We start from the raw sequence: 26,603 nt of genomic DNA, 5'->3' as shown, positions 1-26,603 counted from the left end.
TACTCAAAGTCATCATTAAATGTCACAGGTTACTTTTTTTTCCTGCAAATGAAAAAATGGCAAATTTTACTTACTTTTAATCAAAGGAATTTCTAAGTCAGACCTGAAGTTAGGGATCAGGGAAGCAGTAATACTCAGTGTTAAGTTTTAAAAATTAACATGTTTCAGTAAACTAGAAGGAATTTTTTTCTCATTTGAAATGTTTTGCTGTGGCTGATTTTATATAACTTTAAATCTTATATTTTGTTCCTTTTTTTCATATTTTAGAATGTTTTAAAATGTACTGCTGATAGGCACTTGTCAGCAGATTGTAAGTTTGATAAACAGTACTCACATACTACGTTTTTGTAGTTCCTGTATATATTAGACTTAAGTCAATGAGTTAGCAACATTCGGTTCTTTTTTTTAAGTGCTAGTTCAGATTTTTCTTAGTTAAAACACTTTATAAAGTTGTTTTGCAAGAGCTTTTAATATCCATTTTATATGAGTTTTCAATGAAAAGTTAACTACTTATAAGGATTTGTAAAATCTGTACATTAGCTGATTTCCTGGAAAAAAACGCAGCCTTTTTAACATATTATATTTGGAGAGTGGTTTGGCCTTGAATTGTTTGCATAGGATTGTAATACATGTTTAATTAGTTTTCTTTTTAAAAAAGTTTTTTTCAGTCTATATATAAAGCCTTATCTTTAATATTCTGATTAGGCTATATATTAATATTAAACACTCTTAAGCAAAACCTTTTAGACTGATCCTGCAAGTCTTTAAAATCCCCATCTCTAGTTGAGATGAAGGGTTTGCTAAGAAAGGCTCAGTAATGTACTGTTTTATATTAACAGGAAACAGAACAGCAGTAGTGGTTTGAATACCCTGCAAACAGGAAGTTTGACACATGCATAGCTCTTAGCTTCTGTGTAAGAACTTGTTGAGCTCCTTCTGGAAAAACTTTCAGTTACTTTAAGTAAAGTGTAAATGCACATGAATGGCAGCTTATAAAGAACTACCCTGTAACCAGTATACAGGTACAACTGCTCTTCAGAAATTGGAAGGTTTTGCTAGCCGATTATTTCATAGACATTCTAAAAGTACTGCACATGATCAGAAAACTGCTCTGGAAAATGACAGCCTTCATTTCTCTGAACATACTGCTTTATGGGACAGATCAAGTAAGTTTTTTTTTTTTTTTAATGGTACATTTTAACTAGAAGCTAAAATACTAATTGGAGTCTTAGAATCAAACATAAAGAACAATGTTTTGTTTGTCTTTTTATGTTTTTCACAAGGACATTTTGCAGGATGAAGTTGCAAAATTCCACAAAAACTTGATTATAAGTTGAACTGAATTGTGTAGATCATTGTTTTGTTTTATATGTAACCAGTAAGTCACATTTGGTAGGAAATTTTCTACAGAATTCTTATATCATTTCTAGTGTATGTTACTGTTTTTTTGTTTTTATTTTTTGTTCTTATATAAAAGTGAAAAGCCTAAATTTTAGAAACAAGTTAATTTTTTTTTTAATTTTTGGATTTATAAGCCTTAAAGTTAGGGCGGAAGACTCTTAAATTTATAATTAAAGTTCTATTATGTTTACCATTTTTTATTTTTAAATGCCTTTGTGAAACTTACTTCAGTTTTTTTATAAGCAGGATTTCTAGTATGAAGGCATAGTATAATTATTCTATGTAAAATCTTATATTTATAACATTATAAATATCAAAAGCTTTTATAATTATATTTTATGTTATTTGCAATTAAAGGAGGAAAAAGTTGTTTATGCATACATCACATTCTTTCCAGGCATGTTAAAATGTTTGGACTTGCTGCTTTGCTAAAATGGTGATATGTAACCATTTTTGGTGACATGCAGTTTAAAAGATAAATTTCAGTATAAACAACACCAGTGCCTCCATTCCACTACTCACCTTGGACCCTCCCTGAGGTATTTTTGTTATTGTGATTAAAGGAACAATAGAGTTACCCTTGGTACCTTTGCCCTTTTTGACGTGTTTGATAATCAAATAGCACTAGGTTTTGCCTTTTTCTGTTTATATATTCCATAGCAGTTTAAAACTCGGTTTAAAAAAACAAAACAAACCAAGAGTGGTTTACAAAATTTACTCCTTGGTTTTTACAGTACCTTCATGGTTCTATAGAAACTTATTTGAAGTATTTATTTACTGCATCAGAATTTTTTTACCTTCTTCAAGCTGTTTTAAGGAGAAAGTATATATATTGTTAAAATTTTTCTTACTTAAAAGTTTTGATTGTTTATAATTAATCCCTGCTGTAAAGCAGGTTGATGGATGAGGAATCTCAAATATCTTCAAGTTAATGAACTGTTAAATATTGGAAATAATACTACATTATTAAAATTAACCATACAACAGAAGTTTGTTATTCATTCCACTTGTCCTGTTCTGTTAAATTGCATTCTCCTAGGTCCCTTTGGAAATCTTTTTCATGCATTTTGAAGACCTTTTGATTAAGCATTCAATGAAGAATGAGGACAGTACTGAATTAGTTTCTGTTTCACTAGTACCTACTCCTCCAAATAGTGGGTGTTTGTTTAGTAAGTGTATCTCAAATGAATGAATATCACAGGCTTGTAATAATTAAAAGTTATGTTTGAACTATACTGTCACCATTTTAAAAAATGTATGGGGCCTGTGATGTTTTCTGAAACATTTTAAAAACTAGCAATCAAAGATAAAATCATGAGCATGATTTCTTTTAGAAAAAACAGACTGATAAAATGCTGTTAACATTTTTCTTTATTGTGATGTCCCAAAATAAAATAAATAATACTTTTGTAACACAAGTAAAATTAGGTACAGGACTTGTAGCCCTGCAAATAATAGGCATGACAAGACATACTTAGAGTAACTGAATGTTCACTAATCAAGTATTCTTCTACTCTCTTCTCTCTTTCACATCCCAAAAATATCAAAAGAGACAGTAATTTTATATACATAATGATGAGTGTAGTAAACACAAGCTCTAGTTTTCTACTATGGAATGTGTTGCTGTAGAGGAGTAAACACTGATACAACAGAAACAGAGGAATCCTATCATTTCAAAATTCTAGGGTTTATTTTTGTGATGAAAACACAGATTATCATTTACAGAGTGAGTTATAGAAGGAATTTTGACTGTATGAAGTTTTTATGAAAACCACATTCTTCAAAGCTACTTAAAGCATTCTACTTGTATGACTTGTTTGACAAGAAAAAGGAATGTACTATCTCCTGATAATAAACACTCTGAATATGCTTGTTCCAAAAGTGCTATTTTAAGAAATCAACTAAGCACAGAAAATACATGTAATTTTTTAAAAATTAGATTTGTTAACTATTGAGTAAAGATTAATTACCAATTTAGGTATTTATGAGATGTAACAAGTTTTAATCCAAGTTTCTTCTCTGGTGACAGTAAATACAGGAAGAAATACAGAATAAAAGCCACATAGTAGTTTCCAGGTGCCTTAACTGTGTTTCATCTTTTATTATTAAATTAAGTAACAGGAATTCCTGTTCAATAACATAAATATTTAACAGCTGATTCCATCCATATATATGTACATGAAGTTCAAAAGAAAAACATGGAGGAATTCTGCTTTTTTGTTCTGACTCAGAATGAACAGGAGTATTGACTTTCATTGAATTCTGTTTGTAGCAAATGTATTATGGTTAGCTTTTAAATTTTCCTTTGATCATAAATGGTGTATCGAATTATACAATGCTGAACTTGATTGAAGTTTTCACATTTTAAATCTTGGACTTCATACACTTAATAAATGTCTAATAACAACATTTTAAGGACTGAATAGGTGCATAACCATCAAACACTTCTCTTATTCTCCTTTCCCATGAATTGACAGGCTATTTTTCTGGTAGGTACAAATCCATCTGAGTGAATCTTAGATTTAAATACCATATTAAAAAATAAGGAATTTTGTATATGTATTTCTTCAGGTAGAATTAGATAAAGTGGTTTATCAGACCACTTTATCTAGTCAGTTTTACCTTTCCAAAGCTCATACAGTCTTTAAGACAATTCACTTTCATGTTTATTTCTTTTTTTTCCTTTAAGATTGATTGATTGATTGATTGATTTTTAAATTTATTTATTTATTTATTTATTTATTTATTTATTTATTTATTTATTTTAGAAAGGGGTAGGGAGGGGCTGAGGGAGAGGGAGAGAAATCTCAAGCAGACTCCCTGAGTGTGGAGCCCAATGTGGGCCTGGATCTCAGGACCCTGAGATCATGTCATGAATTGAAATCAAGAATCAGTCACTTAACCAACTGAGCCACCGAGGTACCCCTTTCACGTTTATTTCTTAGGCCACTGAATCTGTGTCATTGTAACTTTTTTTTTCATTGTAACTTCTAAGCTAGAAGACCATCCGCATTATCTTTTTATCTGCTTTTTCCATCAGCAACTATTCCATAAGCTTCTTGGTAGTAATCCATTTTTAGTCATTTGCCAAATGTTTTTGAGAATTTACTGTATCATAATCTACAAATGGGCTCTGGGAAAAATAAGATCTATTTCTTACCCTCAAAAACAAGAGAAGAAAGAGCAAACATACAAACAACATAATATTTAAGGTATAGTGAGATGGTTACTTAAAAATACAAGTTTACTGTGGGAGCTTAGTGTAGGAAGAGGTTAACATTAAGGGGAGATGGGACCTTCAAGAATATAAAGAATGAATTGAATTTTGAGACTCAGAAAAGGAGGAAAATGTTATTTTATTATAAGAAAATAAATAACATACACAAATATGTGAAAATATGAAAATTTAGGATTTACTTAAGAAACATAGTAAGATATTGTCCAGAAAGGTAGTCTGTAGATCTGATCTTTGAAGTCTATTATATATTCAGAATTTTGAACTACATTCTAATAGACAGTGGGGAGCTAATCTAGTTTTTTAAAGTGGAAAATAATATATATGCAGTCTTTGTTAAAAGGGCCTAAAGAATTTTAATTTTAACTAGCATAACAAAGGAAAAGTTAACTTGCTTATTCTGCAAGGAAATGTATTTGGATACTAAAGATTTTCTGTTTGAGCTGGGCAGGTAATACAACTAAGATTTTTGGTCACTACAGGACCATGGCAAATGAATAGTCAGACACTGGATTCCCTTTACAGTAACAGTGCTAATTTAAGATGTTTCTTCTACCTGGAATTTCTTTTCCTTTCTACTACCGGTGGTGAGATCTGCTCATACTTTCAGACTCTGCTCAAGTATTATCTCTAACAAAATCACCAAAGCATTCTTTTCCTGTTTTTCATTCCATTAGAATTCATAATCTCTTCCTATGTTCTCTTATCGTCTTATGCTCACTTCCATTATGGTTTATTTTATAGATTTAAAGTTGTATTACATTAGTCCTTAAGTTACCTATCTCCCCTATTTGACTTTGAACTCCAAGAGGGCATAAATTTGTCAATTTATTTTTGGTATTGCCAGCATAGTTCTCAACAAACACTGAGTTGTTTATTAGATTGCCATTAAATATCACTATGGTCTTACACTAACAATCTTTCTCTAATTTGTTCAATTATGATCTTTACAGTTTATTTCAAAGGCTTATGGTCATTAACCAAAAGCAGTAAAATGCTCACCTGAACATGACCTGAACATTCTGGAGGCACTAAACTCTTCAGTGTTATTGGTGTATTTTTATCATGATTGCTTATAAGAATTTGAATAATCAGGAGACCTTATACTAAAATAATTGGAATATTAAATAATTTAAAATTAGAACATGTTTCCATGGGCTACTTAGCAATGCCAAGTAGTATATCAAGTTTAATAATATAAAGAGTAGCTTCTATTTGCTTGTGTTTTGCAAGAATACCCATACTCCATGGGTAGAGAAGAAGAAAAATTAAGTATATATTCTAGGTAGTGTCTTGCTACTCAAAGGGTATTCCCAATCCAACAGCATTAGCATCACCTGGGTGCCTGTTATAAAGGACGACTCTCAGGATGCCTGGGTGGCTCAGTCAGGTAAGCATCTGTCTGCGTTTGGCTCAGGTCATGATCCGAGGGTCCTGGATCTAGTCCCACATTGGGCTCCCTACTCACTGGGGAGTCTGCTTCTCCCTCTGCCTACTCTGCCTGCCACTCCGCCTGCTTGTGCTCTCTCTGACAAATAAATAAATAAAATCTTAAAAAAAAAAAAACAACTCTCAAGCCCTATCAAACCTGTGTCAGAATCTTTATTCTAACAGAATTACCCAGCTGATTTGTATGCACATTAAAGTTAGAGAAGCACTTTTTCCCTCATAACGTTTTAATCTGATTAGCAAATAATATATCTTCATTGGAGAAAATTTGCAAACCTTAGAAAAAACAAAGAAAAATGTAAAAAATCACACATTTCCACCAAAAGATAACCATTGCTAACATCTTTTGTATATATAGTCTTACAGTTGTAGATATAGATATCTTTTGTATATATAGACTATTTTTTGCATAGATAAACAAATTTCCACCAGCCCCTAAATTTGGATTTTTTAGTACAGTGTTTTATTACATTTTTGCTCTTCATAAAGAGTTGTTCCACAATATCTTTTAAGATGGCTGTTTTGTTTTCAATTGTAAGGTTGTACCACAGTTTATTTAACTGATCACTTGCCATCTAGATTGTTTTTAATTTTTGGTATTATATAAAAAAATGCTGTGGTAAACATCCTTATAGCAAAATCTTTGTATATATTATTTTTATATTTTATAGGACAAATTTAGAGAATTGTTATGACTGTTTTAAGGCTTTTGTATTAAATTAATTGCACCCCAGATATAGAAGTAATATATCCTTTTGGAGTTAAATTTGTTTCAATATTCAGAGAAGACGTTTAAATTCCCTCGTATAATTTTCTGACACATCAAGCATGCTTTATTTTCTCCTTTATTATTTGTGTTTATCAGAATTTTCCACTTTTCAAAATTGATCAATTATTAGGAGCAAATGGTCTGAGAGACGTGTTTTAGTTGTTGAAAAGAGCATTATCATTAGATGTTCCTTAGTAATCAACAGACTATAATCTAGTTGGGTTGGAGATTCAGTCATATTATAAAGTATATCACATAATTCTGATTGTGCAATATAGCAGTGACTCTTATCCTTTCATTCCCACATTCCCTGGGTGGAATATTGTCCTATACATTATCACATGAAACATTTATTTATTATCTGTCAGACATTGTGCTAAGGACATTGCATATATTCATTTATGTAATCCTTTAAAAAACCCAGTAGGGTAATTATTATTATCATCCACATCTTACAGATGAAGAGACTAAAGCACATTGAGGGACAGTAATTTCTTCTAGATAACTTATCTAAAGGAAGAAATTTGAACCTGGGCAGTCTGACTCCAAAGCCCATGCTTTTAGTACCTGTTCTGTGAAATCTTTCTATATATATGTGTGTGTAAGAAAAACAGAAAGAGAACTTCGAAAATAAGATGCCATCCAAAAAGAGCTAATAAATTGAAACTGGAGTGATATATTCTCTGAAGGGTTGAATATTACTTGCAAAGTCCTAAAATAATGGCTGCTTTTAACTCAGCTTTTTTTTTTTTAAAGATTTTATTTATTTATTTGACAGAGAGAGAGACAGCCAGTGAGAGGGGGAACACAAGGAGGGGGAGTGGGAGAGGAAGAAGCAGGCTCCCAGCGGAGGAGCCTGATGTGGGGCTCGATAGCAGAACGCCAGGATCACGCCCTGAGCTGAAGGCAGGCGCTTAACGACTGAGCCACCTAGGCGCCCCTTAACTCAGCTTTTAACTAGTTGTATAACTAGTATGGCCCACTTAGGATACAAATAAGGTTTCATCTTTTAAATATTCAGATTAATCATTTGCACTCATCTGTTCATATTAGCAGGACTGCTAAGCAGCACTTTTTTTGGTGTCTCCTTCCAGCCCCCTTCAAATATTGCTAAACTTTTGACAGTTTACTCATTACAGAGAGGCTAATCTTCCTTTCAAAGCATAGATGAAGAAAGAGATGGGTATTTTGATTAATATATAAGCTAGTGGTCTCTTTTTTAGCCTCATTTGATTTTGCCTCTGCTACATGGTTTCATGGTTTAAAACTGGTCCCAAAAAATTTGATGTACCCTTGCTCTTGATGTGATGAGACTGATCCCTGTAAAGACCTTAGTGTTTCTTAATAGAAGGGTGACCACCCTTCCCAGTGTTATGCTTATCCAAGGGATATATCACAGGATTTAGTTTCCTTAATTTAAACTTACATGCTTCATGATCCTGACTTCCATGCCAGGTTGAATGTGTGACAAGGTTATCTTTAGCCCTTCCCCCACGTTGTACCAAAATCAGCCTTCCTCTCTTGAACATCTTGTCCAGGGATAGCAAAACTGGTTGTCTGTAACTCAAATGTAGCTCACAGATAAGTTTTGTTTGGTTCTCATGGTATTTTTTAAATAATTGAATTTGATACCATTATTTTATATAAAAATATAAATTATTTTATATAAATATATAAATTTTACTTTATATAAATATATAAAATATAAAATAATGATTTTTAAACGAAAGATTTCATATTAATATTGGACTTTAATATTTTTGAACCATTAGAAAAGTTGATTTCAATGGCCTCTTATTCCCACTTAAGAACAAATGGGCAGTGAGTGAATATCTTCTTTAATCAGGATTTATACTGTGTGATTTACCTGGCCTTTACTTCTGTTGTTTGGCCTATAGTGCCTCTAATGTGGACCCTAAATCACCAACTCAGATTCTCCTTTCCTCTTTGATAAAGCTTGTTCAGTGTACTTTCCTACTCATGGGCCACAGATACTATCACTAAAATTCATGAAAGAAATTCTGGTAATTCTGAACCTTAGAAAGAATGGGGTCTAGTTTTAATCCCTCCCTTTCAGCATCTGCATATTATTTTTAATGCAGATCTACTTACCTCCTTCCCTTTAATTAGTTTTGTTTACCATTAGGTATTGGAAAAGAACAGCCTTTACTAGCTCCAAAGGGTTTTTGTTAGATCATTCCCCCAAGCTAATGGATGCCTACCAGCCTTATATTTACATAATAAGTTGTCCACTGAAGTGGTTCTTCCCAGAGCAAAGATCTGCTTACGAGCACTTGACAACTTTTTTTTTTAAGATTTATTTATTTATTGTAGAGACAGAGTGGGGGAGAAAGAGAGAGTACACAACATGCGCCCTTGCAAAGCACAGGGAGGGGCAGAGGGAGAGAGAAAGAGGGAAAGAATCTTAAGCAGACTCCCCACTGAGCACGGAGCCTGCTAGGACACAGGGCTCCGTATCACAACCCTGACCTAAAAGGAAATGAAGAGTTGAGCACTTAACTGACTGAGCTACCCAGGAGCCCTGACGACTTTTTAAAAATGAAGTGTAATTTATATAACATAAAACTCAGTCATTATAAGTGTACAGTTCAGTGTTTATTAATAAATTTATAGAATTGTGCAGCCATCTCCACAATTCATTTTTAGAATATTTCCATCACCTCAGAAAGTTCTTTTGTACCCTTTGGCAATCAGTCTCCACTTTCACCTCAACCATAGACAAACCCTGATCTCTTTTCTGGACCTACAGATTTCCTTTTCTGGACATTTTCTGTCTCTACAGATTTTCTGCCCCTATAGATTTTTGTCACTACAGATTTTCCTTTTCTATAAATGGGATTATATAATATGTAATGGAATCTATTGTTTCTGGCTTCTTGCACTTAAAATAATGTTTTTGAGGTTTATCCATGTTATAGAACATATCAATAACTTTATTGCTGAATTATAGCATGCTGTATGGATATAATACATTTTGTTTATCCATTCAGCAATTGATGAACATTGAGATTGTTTCCAGGTTTTGGTTATTTGGATAATGTCGCTATAAACATTTGGTATACAAGACTGAGTGGACAAATGCTTTCAGTTCTCTTGAGTAGATATCTAGTAGAATTGCTGGGCATATGCTAAGTTTATGTTTATTCTTTTAAGAAACTTCCAAATTGTTTTAAGTGGCTTTACCATTTTACATTGCCACCAGCAATATATGAGGGTTACAGTTTCTTCACATTTTTGTTAATACTTGATATCATGAGTCTTATTATAGCCATTCTGTTATATGTGAATTGGTATTTCATTATGGTTTCAGTTTGTATTTCCCTAATGATTGATGATATTGAGCATATTTTCATATGCTCTAATAAGCCATTTGTGTATCTTCTTTGGAGAAGCATATTTTCAAACCTTTTGCCCACCTCCAAAACTGAGGATCTTAGCCTTCTTATTATCAAGTCTTAAAAGTTCTTTATATGTTCTGAACACAAGTTCTTTTGCAAATACATAATTTGCAAATATTTCCTCTCAGTCTATGGTGTGTCTTGATTTCTTAAATGATGTCTTTAAGGAACAAAATTTGTGATTTTAGTGAAGTACAATTTATCATTTTTTTTATAGATTTTACTTTTGGCGCCAAATCAAATCATTGTCTAACCCAAGGCAATGAAGATTTTTATTCTCTGCTTTCATCTAGAAATCCATTTTTTAAGTTGTTTTTGTATATGATGTGAGGTACAGAGTGAAGTCCTTTTTCCCCCCTTCATATGACTATCCAATTTTTACTGCACTTTTTAAATCCTATTTTTGGCATCAGCTATCCATTTCTTAATAAAAAAAAAAAGTCTGCTGGGATTTTAATAGAGATTGTACTGAATCTATAGATTAATTTGTAAAGAATTGCTATTTTAACAATATTGAGTAATGCATAAGGATGAAATATTTCTCCATTTTATAGATGTTCTTTAATTTCTTTCTTTTTTTTTTTTTTAAAGATTTTATTTATTTATTCGACAGAGATAGAGACAGCCAGCGAGAGAGGGAACACAAGCAGGGGGAGTGGGAGAGGAAGAAGCAGGCTCATAGCGGAGGATCCTGATGTGGGGCTCGATCCCAGAACGCTGGGATCACGCCCTGAGCCGAAGGCAGGCGCTTAACCGCTGTGCCACCCAGGCACCCCAGATGTTCTTTAATTTCTATGCAATGTTTCCTATTTTTTAGTGAAGAAGTCTTGTTAAAATTGATTTTTAAAAATTTTATTTCTGTTAATACTGTTGTGAATGGAGTGGTTTCTTTTATGTTTGGATTGTTTGTTCCTAGTATATTAAAAGGTTATTGATTTTTGTTTTTCCTAGTATATTAAAATGTTACTGATTTTTGTGTATTAATCTTACATCCTATGATGTTAATAAACTCATTTATTAGTTCTAATAGTTTCTTTGTAGATTCCTTAGAATTTTCTACATATAGAATCAAGTCATCTGCAAATAAAGACAGCTTTCTTTCTTATCAAATCTACGTGCCTTTTTTCTTAACTCATTGCACTGGCTAGAACTTCTAACACAAAATTGCATAGAAGTGATGAGTGCTGACATCCTTGTCTTATTCCCAGTCTTAGGGAGAAAACATTCCATCTTTCATCATTATCTCTGATGTAAGCTATGTAGTACCCCTCCCCCCCACACACACACACATGCACGCACATGCCCCTTATCAGCTTGATGAAGTTCTGGTCCTACTTTATCAAGGTATTGAATTTCATGGAATGCTTCTTACTCAGACATTCAGATGATTATGTAGTTTTATCTTTATTTTATTAATACAGCATATTTCATTAATTGATTTTCAGTGTTGAACCAACCTTGCATTCCTGGGATAAATCCCACATGGTCATGGTATATAATCCTTTTTATATACTGTTGGATTAGGTTTGTTAATACTTTGATAAAGATATTTGCATTGTATGGATATTGGTCTGTAATTTTCTTTTGATCTTTGTCTAGCTTTGGTATCAGACATTATAGAATAAATTGGAAGTGTCACATCCTCCTCTATATTCTGAAAAAGTTTATGTAGGATTGGTATTATATCTTTGGATGTTTCATGGAATCCCCCAGTGAAATTGTATGGATGTGAACTTTTCTTTGTGGGAAAAATTTTAATTACTAATTCAACATTTAATTTGTTCACAGGTCTTTTCAAATTTTCTGTTTCTTCTTGAGGTGGTTTCAGTAACTTGTGTCTTTCTATTTGTGCAGTTCATCTAAGTTATATAATCAAGATAAAGTTGTTTATAATATTCCCTTGTAATTTTTTAAAATTCTCCAGTGTCAGTGATGATGATGTTTTTTCATTTTTCATTTGGGTAATTAGTATCTTCTCTATTTTGTCTTGTTTTATTATGTTTTATGAGTTTTAATGTTTCATTAGTATAGCTAGAGGTTTATCAGTAAGACTTTGGTTTTACTCATTTTCTCTGTTGTTTTTCTATTTTCTATTTCATTGAATTTTGCTCTGATCTGCTGTTTGTTTTTGGTTTAATCTGATCTTCTTTCTTGAGTTTCTTAAGGTGGAAGCTTAGATTACTGTTTGAGACCTTTCTTCTTTTCTAGTATAGGTGTTTAAATCTACAGATTTCCCTCTAAGCTCTGCTTTGTCTACATTTCATAAAATGTTGATTTCTTGTCGGTGTTTGTACATTCAGTTCAAAACATTTTCTAATTGTCCTTTAAATTTCTTTGTGATTTAAATCCAAATATTTGGGGATTTCCAAATTTTCTGTTGTTGATTTCTAATTTAATTCTGCTGTAATCATAGAACATATTTTGAATGATTTTTAGTCCTTTCAGATTAATATATTATTTAGCATATGCTCAATATGGAAATATCCATGTGTGCTTAAAAACACTATGTATTTTGATGATGTTAGGTGCTGTGTTTTATAAAATGCCAAATTTCAATGGTATTATTCAAGTTTTCTGTATCTTTGCTGATTATCTGTCTAGTTTTTCCATGAATTATTTAGAGGGAAATATTGAAATCTTCAACTATAATTGTTGAATTATCTAGTTCTTCTTTCAGTTCTGTCATTTTTGTTTTAGTATTTTGGGGGCTGTTTTGTTCAGTGCATATACATTTCTAATCATTAAATCTCTCAGATGTATTGGCCCTTTTATCATTATGAAATGTCCTTTTTTTGTCTGAAGTACTATTTTTTCTCTTTAAGTCTATTTTGTCTGATACTGATTTAGGTACTCCAGATGTCTTATGGTTACTTTTTGCATGGTATGTCTTTTTCTTTTCCTTTTCCTTTCAACCTATTTATATCTTTAAATCTGGCTTTTGTAGATAGCATATAGTTGGACCTTGCTTTTTTTTAATCCAGTCTGATAATTTCTGCCTTTTCATCTGTCTTTATATACCATTCATATTCAATGTAATAATTGATATGGCTGGATTTACATCTTCCATTTTGCTGTTTGTTTTCTATATGTCTTATAGTTTTTGTTGTTATTCTTTTATGTCTTTAGTGTTAAGCAAATATTTATTAGGTGCCATTTTAATTCCTCTTTGTTTTTTAACTAAATTTTTAAAAGGTACTTTCTTAATGTTTGATTTAGGGGTTATAATGTACATTTTATCTTGTCACAATCTACTTCAGTATATCCTGACTTAATTCTGGTAAAATATAGCTATTTTGATCCAGTATATCTCCATTTCTTCTCCAACTCTGTGTTATTTTCACATATATTACGTGTATATTTTTGTAAACCCAGCAATGCAATTTCATACAATTTAAGTCCTTTAAAAAACTTGAGAAGACAAAAAAGTATCTATTTATAAAGTCTTTTACTTATATTTTTACCATTTCCAGTAGTCTTCATTTCTTCCTGTCAATTTGAGTATTGTCTAGTGTCCTTTCCTTTCAGCCTTTTGCAAAAAAAAAAAAAAAAAAAAAAAAAAAACCATTCTCAGCTGTTATTTATTTAGGAATGTCTTTTTCACCTTTGTTTTTGGAGAATAATGTTTTGGATAGAAAATTTTTGTGAAATTTTTAATTTTTTCTCTTAGCACTCTGAATATATCATTTCACTGCCTTCTAACCTCCCTATTTCTGGTAATTAATCCTATTGCTTTTTCCTTGTGCATGTCATTTTTCTCTTGCTGCTTTTAAGATTTTCTCTTTGTCTTTCAAAAACTTGAATATGATGTGTCTGGGTATGGATCTCTCTGCGTTTATTCTAGTTGGTATTATTTGACATTCTGGGTCTGTGGGGTAATGTTTTCCATCCAATTGGATTTTCAACCAGTATTTCTTCAAATATTTTTTCTTTGCCCTTTGTCTTTCTCCTCTCTTTCTAGGGTTCCTATTACATGTATGTTGCTACCCTTGATATCCCACAGGTTTATGAGGTTCTGTTCATTTTTCTCCTATCTTTTTTTCTCTGTATTTTTCAGTCTGGGTATTTGTATTGATCTATCTTCACCTTCACTGATTCAGTCTTTGCCCTCAGATCTTCTGTTGAGCCTATATTGTCAGTTTGTAAATTCTGGTTATTGTACTTTCGAAGCCTATAATTTTTATGTTGTAAATATTTTCTCTTTCTGTATTGAAACTTATTATTATATGATTGCCATTACATTTTCCTTTAATTCTTTAAACATTTCTTTTTATTCTTTGATATATTCTTAATAGCTGTTTTCAAGTCTTTTGTCTGCTAAATCCTATATCTTGGCCTGTTCAGAGACATTTTCTATTGCCTGCCTTTTCTCTTCATTAAGGATTATATATTTTTGTCAAAAAAATGATTTTTAAAAAATATTTGTGTAGCAGTTCTGGATTCTGATTATTTTTTCTTCCCTAGTTGTTTTTATTTATTTATTTTTAGTAACTTTAGTAACTTTTTTGGCCTGTATGGTCTGCCCGCCATGGTGTCCGGCTGCTGATTTCTCTGCTAGGGATTACCCTGTGTCTGTGTAACTTACTTGTTATTCAGTGATTGATCAGAGGTTGTGCTCAAATACTTTGAGCGAGTCTGTGCTGATGGAGCTATTTGTGGCTTGAAGGGCACATTCAATGTTCAGGCAGTTTTCAAGTCTGTACCAGCTTTAACCTTCTGCAGGGCCCTCTTGGGTCTCCCCTATGGGAATAGCTTCCTGGTTAGCCAGGGATATGTAAAGAGCTTATTAGGTCCTCTTTGACTCTCTCATTTCCATTTTCTGTATTAAATTTCTTGCTAGACTACTAGTCTGCTGCTCATCCCTACCAAGGGCCACAACTGTAGGCTAGCAAAGCTGGACACTTTACCTATTCATTTGCTACAGTTTGCTTCTTTATTGACAGCATCACGTGTGGGATATTTTTTTTTTTCCTCCTCTGTATATCACGTCAGCCCTCTCTGGCAGCAAAGTGGCTGGTTGTCATGGCCAGCCCTACCTGATAGAAATACTGCACTGACTGAGCTGTTGAGGGAACAGGAGCAGCACCAAGCAAGACCACCACAGACTGCCACTATTCTTATACAACGTTTCACAGTTTTTCATGAATACATGCTTCTCAATTTATTGTTTGTGATTGCTAGATTTCCAGAACCACAAAGTCGTTGTTTTTGACAATTTTGTTCAGCTTCATAGTTGTTTCTTAGAGAAAAGATTTGCTGACTTACTCAGTCCCCCATCACCACAAGTCCTACCCTGGCAGCTTTCAAAATGGCAAGTTCACTTGCTGAAGTTCCAAACTAACAAGGAACGGTTCTATAGATCCTTTGTACCATTTCGGTACAAAATTTAGGTCTCTGGGAATCAGAATAGTCTGTTCCCCATGTTATCCAGTCTGCCCACCTTACTATACAATCTGTCATCTTCATCTTTTTTGATGTAAGGAATTTTACATTTCAACAATAATTTCCGGTAACTTTTTGAATATTATTCTCTTTTGAAAACCACTGAAGTAGCATCTGACATAGTTTGTAATGCTGAATTTAGTGGAAGTTTATAAATAAATTATTTTATGATTCTGCTTTATAAATGAAGAAATATATAGTGTTGTATTTTGTTTCTTCCATAATACAGAATGTTTAAATGGTTAACATTTGTACTGCAGTATAGCTTTCTGGCTCATGAAAAATGAAAGCTATCAGCGATCTGGGCAATAAGATTCATCGCCAATAGTCACTAGCAACAGCACACAGCATTTTAATATCAGTGAGGTCCACAGCTAGCAGTAAGAGCTGGTGTAATTGAAAGACGTTTAGGTGCAATCATTCTGCTGTTTGTTCCTTGCCAGGTTCAACATGGGATTGTGTGAGTATTTGAAGAAAACAGCAATTTTTTTATATCTTTGAAAGATCTAAAAGGGGTAGATAAGTGCTTAAATTTAAAAAACGTGGTAATTTTTAAATCATGTGGCTCTAAAATAAAAAGATATTTTATTTGTCTTGCTTGATTAAAGCTTTAGAAAAGCTACTCCTTGGTTACAAGTGAACCGATAATTCTGGTCTAATGTTGCCGTGGTAACAACTCATGCTGATATAATTGAGAACATCTTATACATCCTGGTTTGAACATTTTCTCCCTGCCATTTTGAGTTGTTCTAGTGGTATATGAAGGAGGCTACGATAACCAGCTTGAAAGAAATTAAATCTAGTTATACACATCTTTGGCATTAATCTGATGTTTACTAGTGATATCTCATGCTGGGCAGTTATGCTTTGCTTCTAGGGGCTTTTCTTTTTTAAACAAAAGAAAGCTATTTTCATTTTCTGTGTGCTGCATGTTCCAGTGTATGTGTTTACACCATCGGTTCGTCTACCTCTAGAGATTAGCATAACTCCCTTTGCTGTTGGATTGTTGTTTTGAGCAATATGTTTTGGAAAGGTTGGTTTTCATCATGAGTGGTAAGTATGCTCTCTGAGCCTCTGCAGCTATATGTTTTTAAAAAATATTTAACTATAAGAGAAAAAAATATTTTCTAAAGGGGAAATTGTAAAGCCAGAGCTACAGTGAATTACATTTTCTGTTGATGCTTTTGCATTTTGGCATTATTGTAATTTGCTTTTAAAATCCATTGAGAACTGTGAACAAGTAAAACCACTATTAATAGACAATACCAATATTCAGTTTTTATGTCTTTATGGTTTGATTTATTGTATTCATTAAATACTGTTGTTATTGTGCTACAAATTAGTGAGTATTTTAAAGACCTACTATGATAAGAGAGGAATTTCTTTTAAGTATCTGATCCTGAAGATAATTAAACTTTCCATTTATTGGTTTGTCATTCTAATATTAATGTTTGTTAGCTTCTTTTTGATATTTTAAAAATATTAATCTTGAATAAGATGCTGCCAGAATTTTGTTGATTTATTGGTTGCTTTTAACTACAGTTCATTGAAAAATAAAGATTTAATGATGAAATAAATATGTGCATTTTGGTTTTGGAGGCTTTGTTAAAATCTTTCAGAGATACTGTTTTGGGGGAAATAATTTGTTAGAATAAGTGCTTTTGTGATCATTAATTTCCTTTTTTGTTTTTATAATATGACTTTTTTTGGGGAAACAGTTCCAAAAATGTTTTTTGAGAAAATACCCTACAGTATATACTGCAGTTTATCATAGGGTAAAAGCTGTTCACTTTAAGCCAAACCTGCAGCTAAAAATAGATATCCTGTTGTTAGAGTGAGAAATATTTGCTTAGAGCATAATTCATTAGCATCTTTTTGCTTAACTAAAAAAGAGGATGTTTATAAGTTAACCTTTGAATCTGATACATTTTTAGGAAAAGTGTTATATTGTTTTTCTTATAATGTGTAACAGTCTATAATTTACAAAGGATTTGGAATTGGAATTCAGAACCTGAGAGAGTGGGGTTTTTGCTATATAATGACAGAATTCAAAATAGATGTACCTTTTCTTCCATAATTAGAGATCACCTCATTACTGCCAATAAATATTTTTTTTATCCTGCTGGCATGTACCATAAGCCTCTTCAATACTGTTAGGTATTTGTTTATAAAATGATATTAGACATTAAAGGACATTTTTATATGCAAGATATTAAGAATTGTTATTGTTATTTTCCTGTTAGTAGGTAGATCCTTCTGATCTAGTGTTTTAAGTTTGGGCTAATACTACAAAATCAACATGTTAACATTCCTTAGGATTTCTATGGATATCAAAATTGAATATATCTGGTTATCATACTTAAAATATTAGATTTCTTTGACTCTGGCCAGTGAGTGTTTTCCTTTGAAAGTTTGGTTTCAAAACAGAATTTTTGGTAACCACTGTGGTGTTCTAGAGGTTTTACAGTTGGATGTATTGGTTATAGCTGAAGAAAATTGTTGCTGCTTTTCTATTGTTTTATTTCTCTTTGAAGGATGTATGGATTAGTCAGATGATATTTGATATGCTTGACTGTATTGGCTTGTCCTTATAGCCCTGTCTACCATAGGGATCTTAGTAACCACGCTTAGACATTCTGACTTTTTCAGTATTGTCCAGTTTCAACTAATTTTACTCCTGTCATAAGTGGTTCCAAGCCTTAGCCATTTCAAAATGTGGGAAATCACAAATGAAGTGTAATTTTATTTGTAAAAATAAACAAATGCTAGTCCTTTTTATCTGAGTTTATAGCTATACATGTGGTATTTATATGCATGTGGTATTTTTCTAGTTAAAAAGCTACTCTTTTTCTCCTTCCTGCCTATTAAGTGTTAGGTTTCTCTGAGAATCTATCTTTGGCCCTCTCTTAATGCTATATTCTTTCTGAATGATCTCATCGATGCCCACATCTTCAGTTGTTACCTGAACATTCAGCTCAAACGTGAATTTTCTCTTTCCATCCCAAATCTACTTCTTTTTCGTTGATTCTGATTTCTGTTAATGATCCCAGGGCCCATGTAGGAATTTAAAACAGAAACCTTATAGTAATTCCTAACTTGTTTTTAACCCCACCCCAGGCAGGTACTCAGTCATTAATTTTTATTGATTCTATAACAGAAATGCATCAGAAATCACTCAGTTTTCTCTAGTCACACTAACACCGGGAATGCTTAAGATTAAGCATTCTATATATTCTCAGTCCTATTCTAGTAATTGCTTCACTAGCCTCTCAGCTGCCAGTTTTATACCCCTCCAGACCATTTAACATGCTGCCATTTTTTAAATGCCAATATGCCCATTTCATAACCCAACATGAAAACTTTCAGTTATTCCTTATTGTCTCTAAGATAAAGGTGAAATTCCTTAAAGTAAAGTATGTAAGATCAATGACCTACCTTTCTGGCTTTATTTATCTGCATCTCTCTCATAAAATTCTGATCTGGCCATACTATACTACATATTATTCCTTGCTACCTTTCTGTATTTATATCTTCTATCACAAAAATTATGAAAACCAGCTATGTTTTTCAGTGCCTTCATCATTGACTCTAAAGAGTTAAGTGATTCCCTTATACTCCCAAAACAGACTTACAAACTGTAACAGTTGTTTATATTATACTGAAATTATATACTGGCATGTCAGTTTCCAATCTCCAAACTTTGAACTCCTCAAGTCAAGGGTAGTGCTGAGTTAATCTCTGTGTTTCCAGTAGCTGTCCCAGGGCACCAAATGTAGTAATGAATTCATAAATTCTTATGGAATAAATGAATGACTAAAAATTACCCATATTTGAGTTCTTTTCTTACATTATCAATGAAAAAATATCAGTCATGTGTTTTAGTTTTTGATTCATATGCTTATCAGAACAAAACTAGAACCCTTATTTCAAGATCCCAGGAGAGAACTTTTACTGGCCTAGCTGCAATGGAGGGCAAATCTCTGAAGAGGAAGCTTAACTTGCTGTGAATGACAGGGAAGTTACAGACTTGAGCACAAGCATTTACTTAATGCCCCTTTCTAGGTCTGTATTTTCCTGATTAACTATATAAGAACACAAAATGGAAAAACAGTTGATCAGTCTCAGTTCTAGAATTAAGAAAGTGTACTTGCCCAGAAATATACAGTATCAGATTGAAGATCTTACACCAAAGTCTAACAGTTTTACTTTGAGTAGCTTGCCTTTATGGAAAATTAATAAGCAATAGTTTCATCCTCACCAACTTGGAATGATAGATGAAGCTTATAAGAAGGGCTTTGGAGGAGATGAGTAGAAGATCCAACACTGGTGATTACTTTCATTTTAAAACAGTTATGGGTCAGCCAAGAATTTGTTAAGCTATTCCAAGTTGAAAATATGGCTTTTCTACTTCCAGATATAACAGGGCTCTTCCTTGATGTGGTGGGCATCACCACCAGTAAGAAACCCTATGGTCCTGCCTCCATTCCCATTTCTGAAAGTCCCTGAATTATTTAGGTGATAATATAAATATGTACCAATTAAAAGATCTGAGAAGTTGACTCTAACACACCACAATATGAAGTGAGAAGATCCACCTTATTTGGGGGCATTTGTAAAGTTCTGAAAGGCTTCTCATTGTTTATAAATGGATAGACAAGAAAAGCCACAACATGGAGCCTATGAATGAGATTATGCATCATTAAAGGATAAATCACAGACTTGAAGAGGAAAAGAGTGAACTTATATTTAGAAAATGTATTGGGGAGAGTTTAAAAATAAGAAATTATAAATAACATCTATGTTGAATTCTTAAAAATTCCAAGTGAACATGAATCTGTGTTTACTTGAAAGATAAGATTAAAAAAAAAAAAAAGACAGTAGGATGAGAAGAGAGCTGGCTGACAGGCAGGAGTAGAAAAGAAATTATGATAAGGAATGGTTATTAGAAAATGAACCTGGCATTTGCAGAACATAAAGCTGCATTAGAAGCAATAAAGAGCAAAATAATCACTGCAGGAAAGTAAATTAACGATGTGAAGAATTAGCTTGATAAAACCTACCAGAATCTAGGGGGAATGGACAAGATAAAAATTATGAGCTAAAAAGTATGTTAGAGTAGGAAACTCTACAAATTAAATGAACAGCATTCCTTCAGAACAGATAGTGACCAATAAAATAGGAGCAATAATAAAAAAATGTGATTCAGGGAAATTTCTTAGTTGAAAATAACCCTGAATCTATAGATTCAATGAGCTCATTGTGTTTTGACAAAGATTAATACAAACACCAACACCTAAATATATCCTGATAGAAGTTTTGAATTTCAAAGATAAAAAATTGTACAAACATCTAGGTATCTTTGCATCTTACAACTTATAAAGAAAAAAAATCCTAACACTTTAGATTAGATAATTTGAAAAGCTTTCTAGAGCAAAAATTAATGATGGTACAACAGCATCTAGAAATGCTAATTAAAATATAACAAGCATCCGTTTAAATGAATACCTGAACTTACAAGAATATAATAGAAATCTTCAGGGGCGCCTGGGTGGCTCAGTCCTTAAGCGTCTGCCTTCGGCTCAGGGCATGATCCTGGTGTTCTGGGATCGAGCCCCACATCAGGCTCCTCCGCTGGGAGCCTGCTTCTTCCTCTCCCACTCCCCCTGCTTGTGTTCCCTCTCTTGCTGGCTGTCTCTCTCTGTCAAGTAAATAAATAAAATCTTAAAAAAAAAAAAATGGAGCGAACAAAATTGTCATTATTCACAGTCGATAGGTGATTCTCTGCATAGAGAATTCAAGAGACTCTACCAGTGTTATTTTAGAATTAATAAGAGAGTTTGCCAGATACAATAAGATCAGTATATAAACATCAACCATACATCAGCAATAAACAAATGGTGGTTGTTTTTTTTAAATTCTCCCTTTTACAATAGCAACCCAAACCCTAAAGAACCTAGGACCATATCTAATAAAAGTATAAGAAGACTTGTAAGGGAAAATTATAAAATTTTACTGAGAGATATTTACCTAATCTTTAACAATAAGATATGATTTTATACCCATTATATTAGTAATACATTTTATTGAGGATATGGACCATCAAAGAATGGTGGCAAAATAAACTGGCACAACATTTATTGAGGCATTTATTACTATCTAATAAAGTTGAAAATGTGCATACCCTATCATCTAGGGATCCACTCCTCACTCTATACTGTCTGGTAGCAAGACAGAATATTTTAATTCAGAACTGAATGGAAAATCTTTAACATATGATTGTGATTATATAATATTTCTCTAAGAAAAAGTCTCAGTGAACAATTAAGGAAGTCCAGTACATTTCAAAGAGTACTTCAAAGATAGCTTGGGTCACTTATGGCTATAAATTTTAAGTTTTTATTACAAAATCCTACAGGGAATATCTCCAAACAAACATGACTTGGATAGCCTAGAAAATCCACATCCCTAAATCAAGAGCAAGTTGGGAGAGAAAGCATGTATATGTCATTAGTTGTGAATGAGTACACTATGTGGATTCATGGTGTATCCATTTCTCCATGTAGATGCTAGTTAAATAAATTAATGTGTTTCTATAATTTGATCATTCAAATATATATGTTTCACAAAAAAATTTATTTTTTTGTTTAGTCAAAGTTAGTCAATTATACTGTTCACTTGTAACCAAGACTTGATAAAGAATTAACCAATTAAAAAGCATAAGAAAAAGAAAGAAGAGTAAAATTGTTATTTCAATAGGAAATATAATTTTCATTGCCTGTTAAATTTCTAAACACTCATTCATGTGTGACTTTATGCATGACTAGATGTATCTTAGAAAACAAAAGTAGGCATGGTCCCATCCACTGAAATGCACAAATACAATTGCAGTAATTAAAGTTGCTCTTATACTCAGTATCATTTTTAAGATTCCAGTGAACTTGCTCTGAGTGAACATGCTTGAATATGGTGAAGCAAATAAAGGGACACTTTATTTGTCCCCTCAGTAAGGTGAACACAACTGGTCTTCATATTAAAGGGATAGAATATGATATTTCATTAACACATTTCCAGAATAGGGTTTGGTTGGTTAAAAAAAATATACGTCCAGAGAATGTGTTGTAATCCTTAGATAAAACACTTCTGAATATGTATGCCCAAGTACTTTTCATTCTTTTTCTGTGTATAAATATACTAATGAACATATACGAATGGGTTACTTCTTGTGGATATGTTATTTTATGTGTTATTTAATCTGTTTAACTTATTTATTCTTTTTGATCAAGCACGCAAATCATCAGAAGCATCTGGTAGGACACCATTTTTTACAGAATAATTCTGTTGCTTTGTTGCTATAAATTGGATTTTTATTAGGTGTTTTGTGGCAACTAGAATGTTTTATATTTAGTTTACTGAAAATATTTGTAGTACAGTGTATGTGTGTGGGGGTTATTCTTAGAAATAACAATTGAAGAGCTCCAAAGAGGTGGGTGTTTGAAATAGGGGTGACAGAAGACAGACTATTACACTCAACTAGATTTACACCTTCCAGAGGTTTTGGAAGGGATTGTACTGTTCTGTTATTTTTTGATAGAACTTGGTATTTTCATAGGTAAATAACCTCAGTTTGTATCCTGTTCTGTGCTTTCTGATATACACAAAATAACTCTTAGACTAATGCTTTGATTAAGGTAAAGGAGGAAAATAAAAATAATTTAATTGCAGAGAGATCAGGAGACCCATGAATTATAATCTGTTCAGTAAAAAAAAAAAAATTAAACTATTATTACAAAAAATATTAAGAATCATACCATTGTTTATAGTACCTAATACTTTCTCTTTTCCTAATGGGAAATTTTAGAGGAATAGCCCTCTTCCTTATTCCCTATGTAAAGAGCCATCAAGGTTTAAACCTCCAGGCCTCAAACCCCAACCATTAAATGCTCCTTACTCCCTCTGGCCCCAGTCTTCCTTAGCAAATGATCGTGCTTCCTGTTTCCCAGAAGAAATAGAGTCCAGCAATTGTGAATACCTCAGTTTACTCCCATTCCTTCCTACATATTGAAAAGCATCACCATGGCAAATAGCTACCCTCATGATTGGGCGCCTTCTTACCTATACACTTCACCCCTCAATGCTGCTGCACACCTATATCCTGTGCTGCAGCTATGCAAATCAGTTGCCATTGCTGGGTAAGCCATGCCACTTCCTCCATACCTTTTACACAAGATCATTCCAGCCTAGTAGGTCTTCATCCTTAACTTTTTCTGCTAGAAGAACTCTGTCCTTAAAGACTCAGCATAAATGCTGTGTCCTCTATTATGTCTTACTTTACCTAAGAATTTCCTCTTTCGAGCTCTCATAGTACCTTATAGTTTCCTTAGCTGTGGTCTTTGTCACATTGCATTCTAATGGTTCATGTATCTCCCCATTAGCTTCTCACCTCCTGAACAGTGGAGATATGCTTATTCTTTGTAGTATTCCCAAAGTCTAGCTCAGTTTCTGGCACCACTAAACAGTGCTCAGTAAATGTTGTTGAAAGATTGTTAAATTAGCACCAAGGAAGTAAATGCCAGAGAGACACTAATGTCTTTCAAAAGGGAGGTTCAAAGTGCTGTTCCTACAGTGGAGTTTTGAATAAATAATAAGTCTAGTGATGATGGCATTGCAATAGTTACAGGGTGTGTATTTCAGTATACACTACTTAACATTATTAGCACTATTGCTACAAGAGTTAAAAGTTGTTGTTAGTTGTTTTATGGAGAATTAGAATGGTATTGATTTTGACACTAAAAAAATACTGATTTTATTTCTTTACCATTTAATTTTTAAAAAGCCCTCTTTGAATATGTCAAAAAAATGAGGTTCCGTATTAATGTTTTATTTCTGTACATAATATTCTGAGAAAATGTGTATAGGGGACATCATGCTAATATGTTGTTTTGTGAGTGTTATTTAATCACTGTTTATTTTTTTTGGATACAAGCTTGCTCCTCTTCAGAAGTATCTGGTAGGCAACTACTTTTTAATAAAACAAATGTTACCTTTAAATTTTTTATTTGGTTGTTTGCTAGTTGTTATGCTCCTCATAAGTTATATTTTTATAAAATATACAGAGTTCATAAAATATTTTAGTTGATAGAGGAAATGGTTTGGTTTTACTTTGAATTGGATCTATAGAAATGATTTATATTGCAGTTTCTTATGTGATATTTTAGAAACAACAAATACAACATTGTAAAGTAGTGGGAGTTGTACAGGGTAGCAGAAGACAGATTAATACACACCACTTAAATTAGATAACTCAGGTTAATGAATGGTTTTTTAAAGAAAATATACTGTTGTAAATTTGGAACAAAACAGCTAATATTTTAAGTGGATATTTATCCTAGAAAGTTTATAGTCTGTTTTGTTCTATTTTCTGATTGTTTCTCTTCATTTTTTCTGACATCCATTAAATAAAAGTTGAATAAAGCTGTGTTTTTATTGTAAAAGACATGTTAAAAAGGGAGGTGACATTTATCTCACTACAAAAAAACTGAAGAACTTAATATCAGAGTAGTTGTAATCTGTATAGTAATGGATTTCTAAATTCTTCGTACAAACCATGAATGACAACCTCTTTTAAGCATTGGATAGTGGCATACTTTAACTAATAACATGCTCTTTTTATATTAAGCAGTAATGTAAGTGTATTTAACACAGAATCCAAAAGTGCCTAATAAATACCTTTACTAAATATAATTAGTGAAACATTCTTATTCATTGGAGGATTATCTGCATAACATAGAATAAAGATATGCCATACTTGACTTTTTAGTGAATTTTCCTAATGTTTAAAATGAACTTTGTAATCTAATTTTTAAGCTGTGTGTTTTAAGCTGTGTATATATGTATAAATATATTCAAAAATATTTTGAGGGCAATAAGAATTAAATTTTTTATGTACTTGTGGAAACATAAAAATTGTCACTTTGTTTCTTCTTTATCTCATGAGTGTGGGTAAACATTCAGTTCTATTTGTAGGAATAGATTCCTTTGGTATGCTCATTTCTTTTTAATGCAATGTGGTATCTTTAAATGATACAGATGGAAAAGAAAATAAATTTATTTGGAAAAAATATATATAATTGAAATGTATACTCCTAGGAAGAAATTGATTTAATTTTTGGTATGTCCTTTTCATTTTTTGTAATATATTATGACCAGTACAGGACAAAATATATTTGCAGAAAAATTTTTCATTGAGATATTTTCCTAAGGAGAGTGCTAATCACCATTAGGTACTTAGTTATCCATAATCATGTAGCTAAGAAGTATTAGAGCCAATAATCCAACTCAGATTTGCCAACCTCCAAAACTTATGGCTGTTTCAGAATATCACAATGGTTTAAACGGTTAAATGTAGATATTGCATACATATTAGAATACAACAAGAAAACCAACAAATTTGAGAACTTCAAGTATATGCTTTATTGGAAACTCTGGATTGAATGTGCTGTTGTATTTAGATTTGGCTATCTCTCCTACCACTTATTTTGTTAATTAGCTGCCAACACCTTATGTCAGTGGATGGAAATTTTTTTAAACAACCAGAGAAAGGGTGCCTGGGTGGCTCAGTAGGTTAGCATCTGTCTTCGGCTCAGGTCATGATCCCAGCATCCTGGGATCAAGTCCCATATCTGGCTCCCTGCTCTGCGGGGAATCTGCTTCTCCCTCTGCCCCTCCCCCCACTCTTTCTCTCAATCTCTCTCTCTCAGATAAATAAATAAAATCTTTAAAAAAAAATAAAAAAATAAACAACCAGAGAAAAATATTTAGAAAGTGAAATTTACCACTGTCTAAAAATAGTAAAAACCAAAGCAAATACATGTGGTTCTAGATTGCCTATTGT

At 32.5% G+C, this 26,603-nt stretch overlaps 1 protein-coding gene across 2 annotated transcripts in view; it reads left to right on the top strand.

Annotated features, from left to right (window-relative positions):
- Positions 1-26,603, top strand: part of PRKACB (protein kinase cAMP-activated catalytic subunit beta) — a 123,571-nt gene that overhangs the window by 57,360 nt on the left and 39,608 nt on the right. Inside the window, exon 1 of one of the 2 annotated variants that reach the window (XM_026497716.4) lies at positions 783-1,166. The exons of the other annotated variant lie outside the window; for it this stretch is intronic. Within the exon in view, the coding sequence (XP_026353501.1) occupies positions 983-1,166 (184 nt within the window). The 5' untranslated portion in view covers positions 783-982. Of the gene's footprint in view, positions 1-782; positions 1,167-26,603 lie in introns of those variants that run through there. 2 annotated transcript variants of the gene reach the window in all.

This window comes from Ursus arctos, unplaced genomic scaffold (assembly GCF_023065955.2).
Source record: "Ursus arctos isolate Adak ecotype North America unplaced genomic scaffold, UrsArc2.0 scaffold_12, whole genome shotgun sequence".
NCBI lineage: Eukaryota > Metazoa > Chordata > Mammalia > Carnivora > Ursidae > Ursus > Ursus arctos.
The sequence above is the reverse complement of the archived record's forward strand: the minus strand, read 5'-3'. Positions and strand labels throughout refer to the sequence as shown.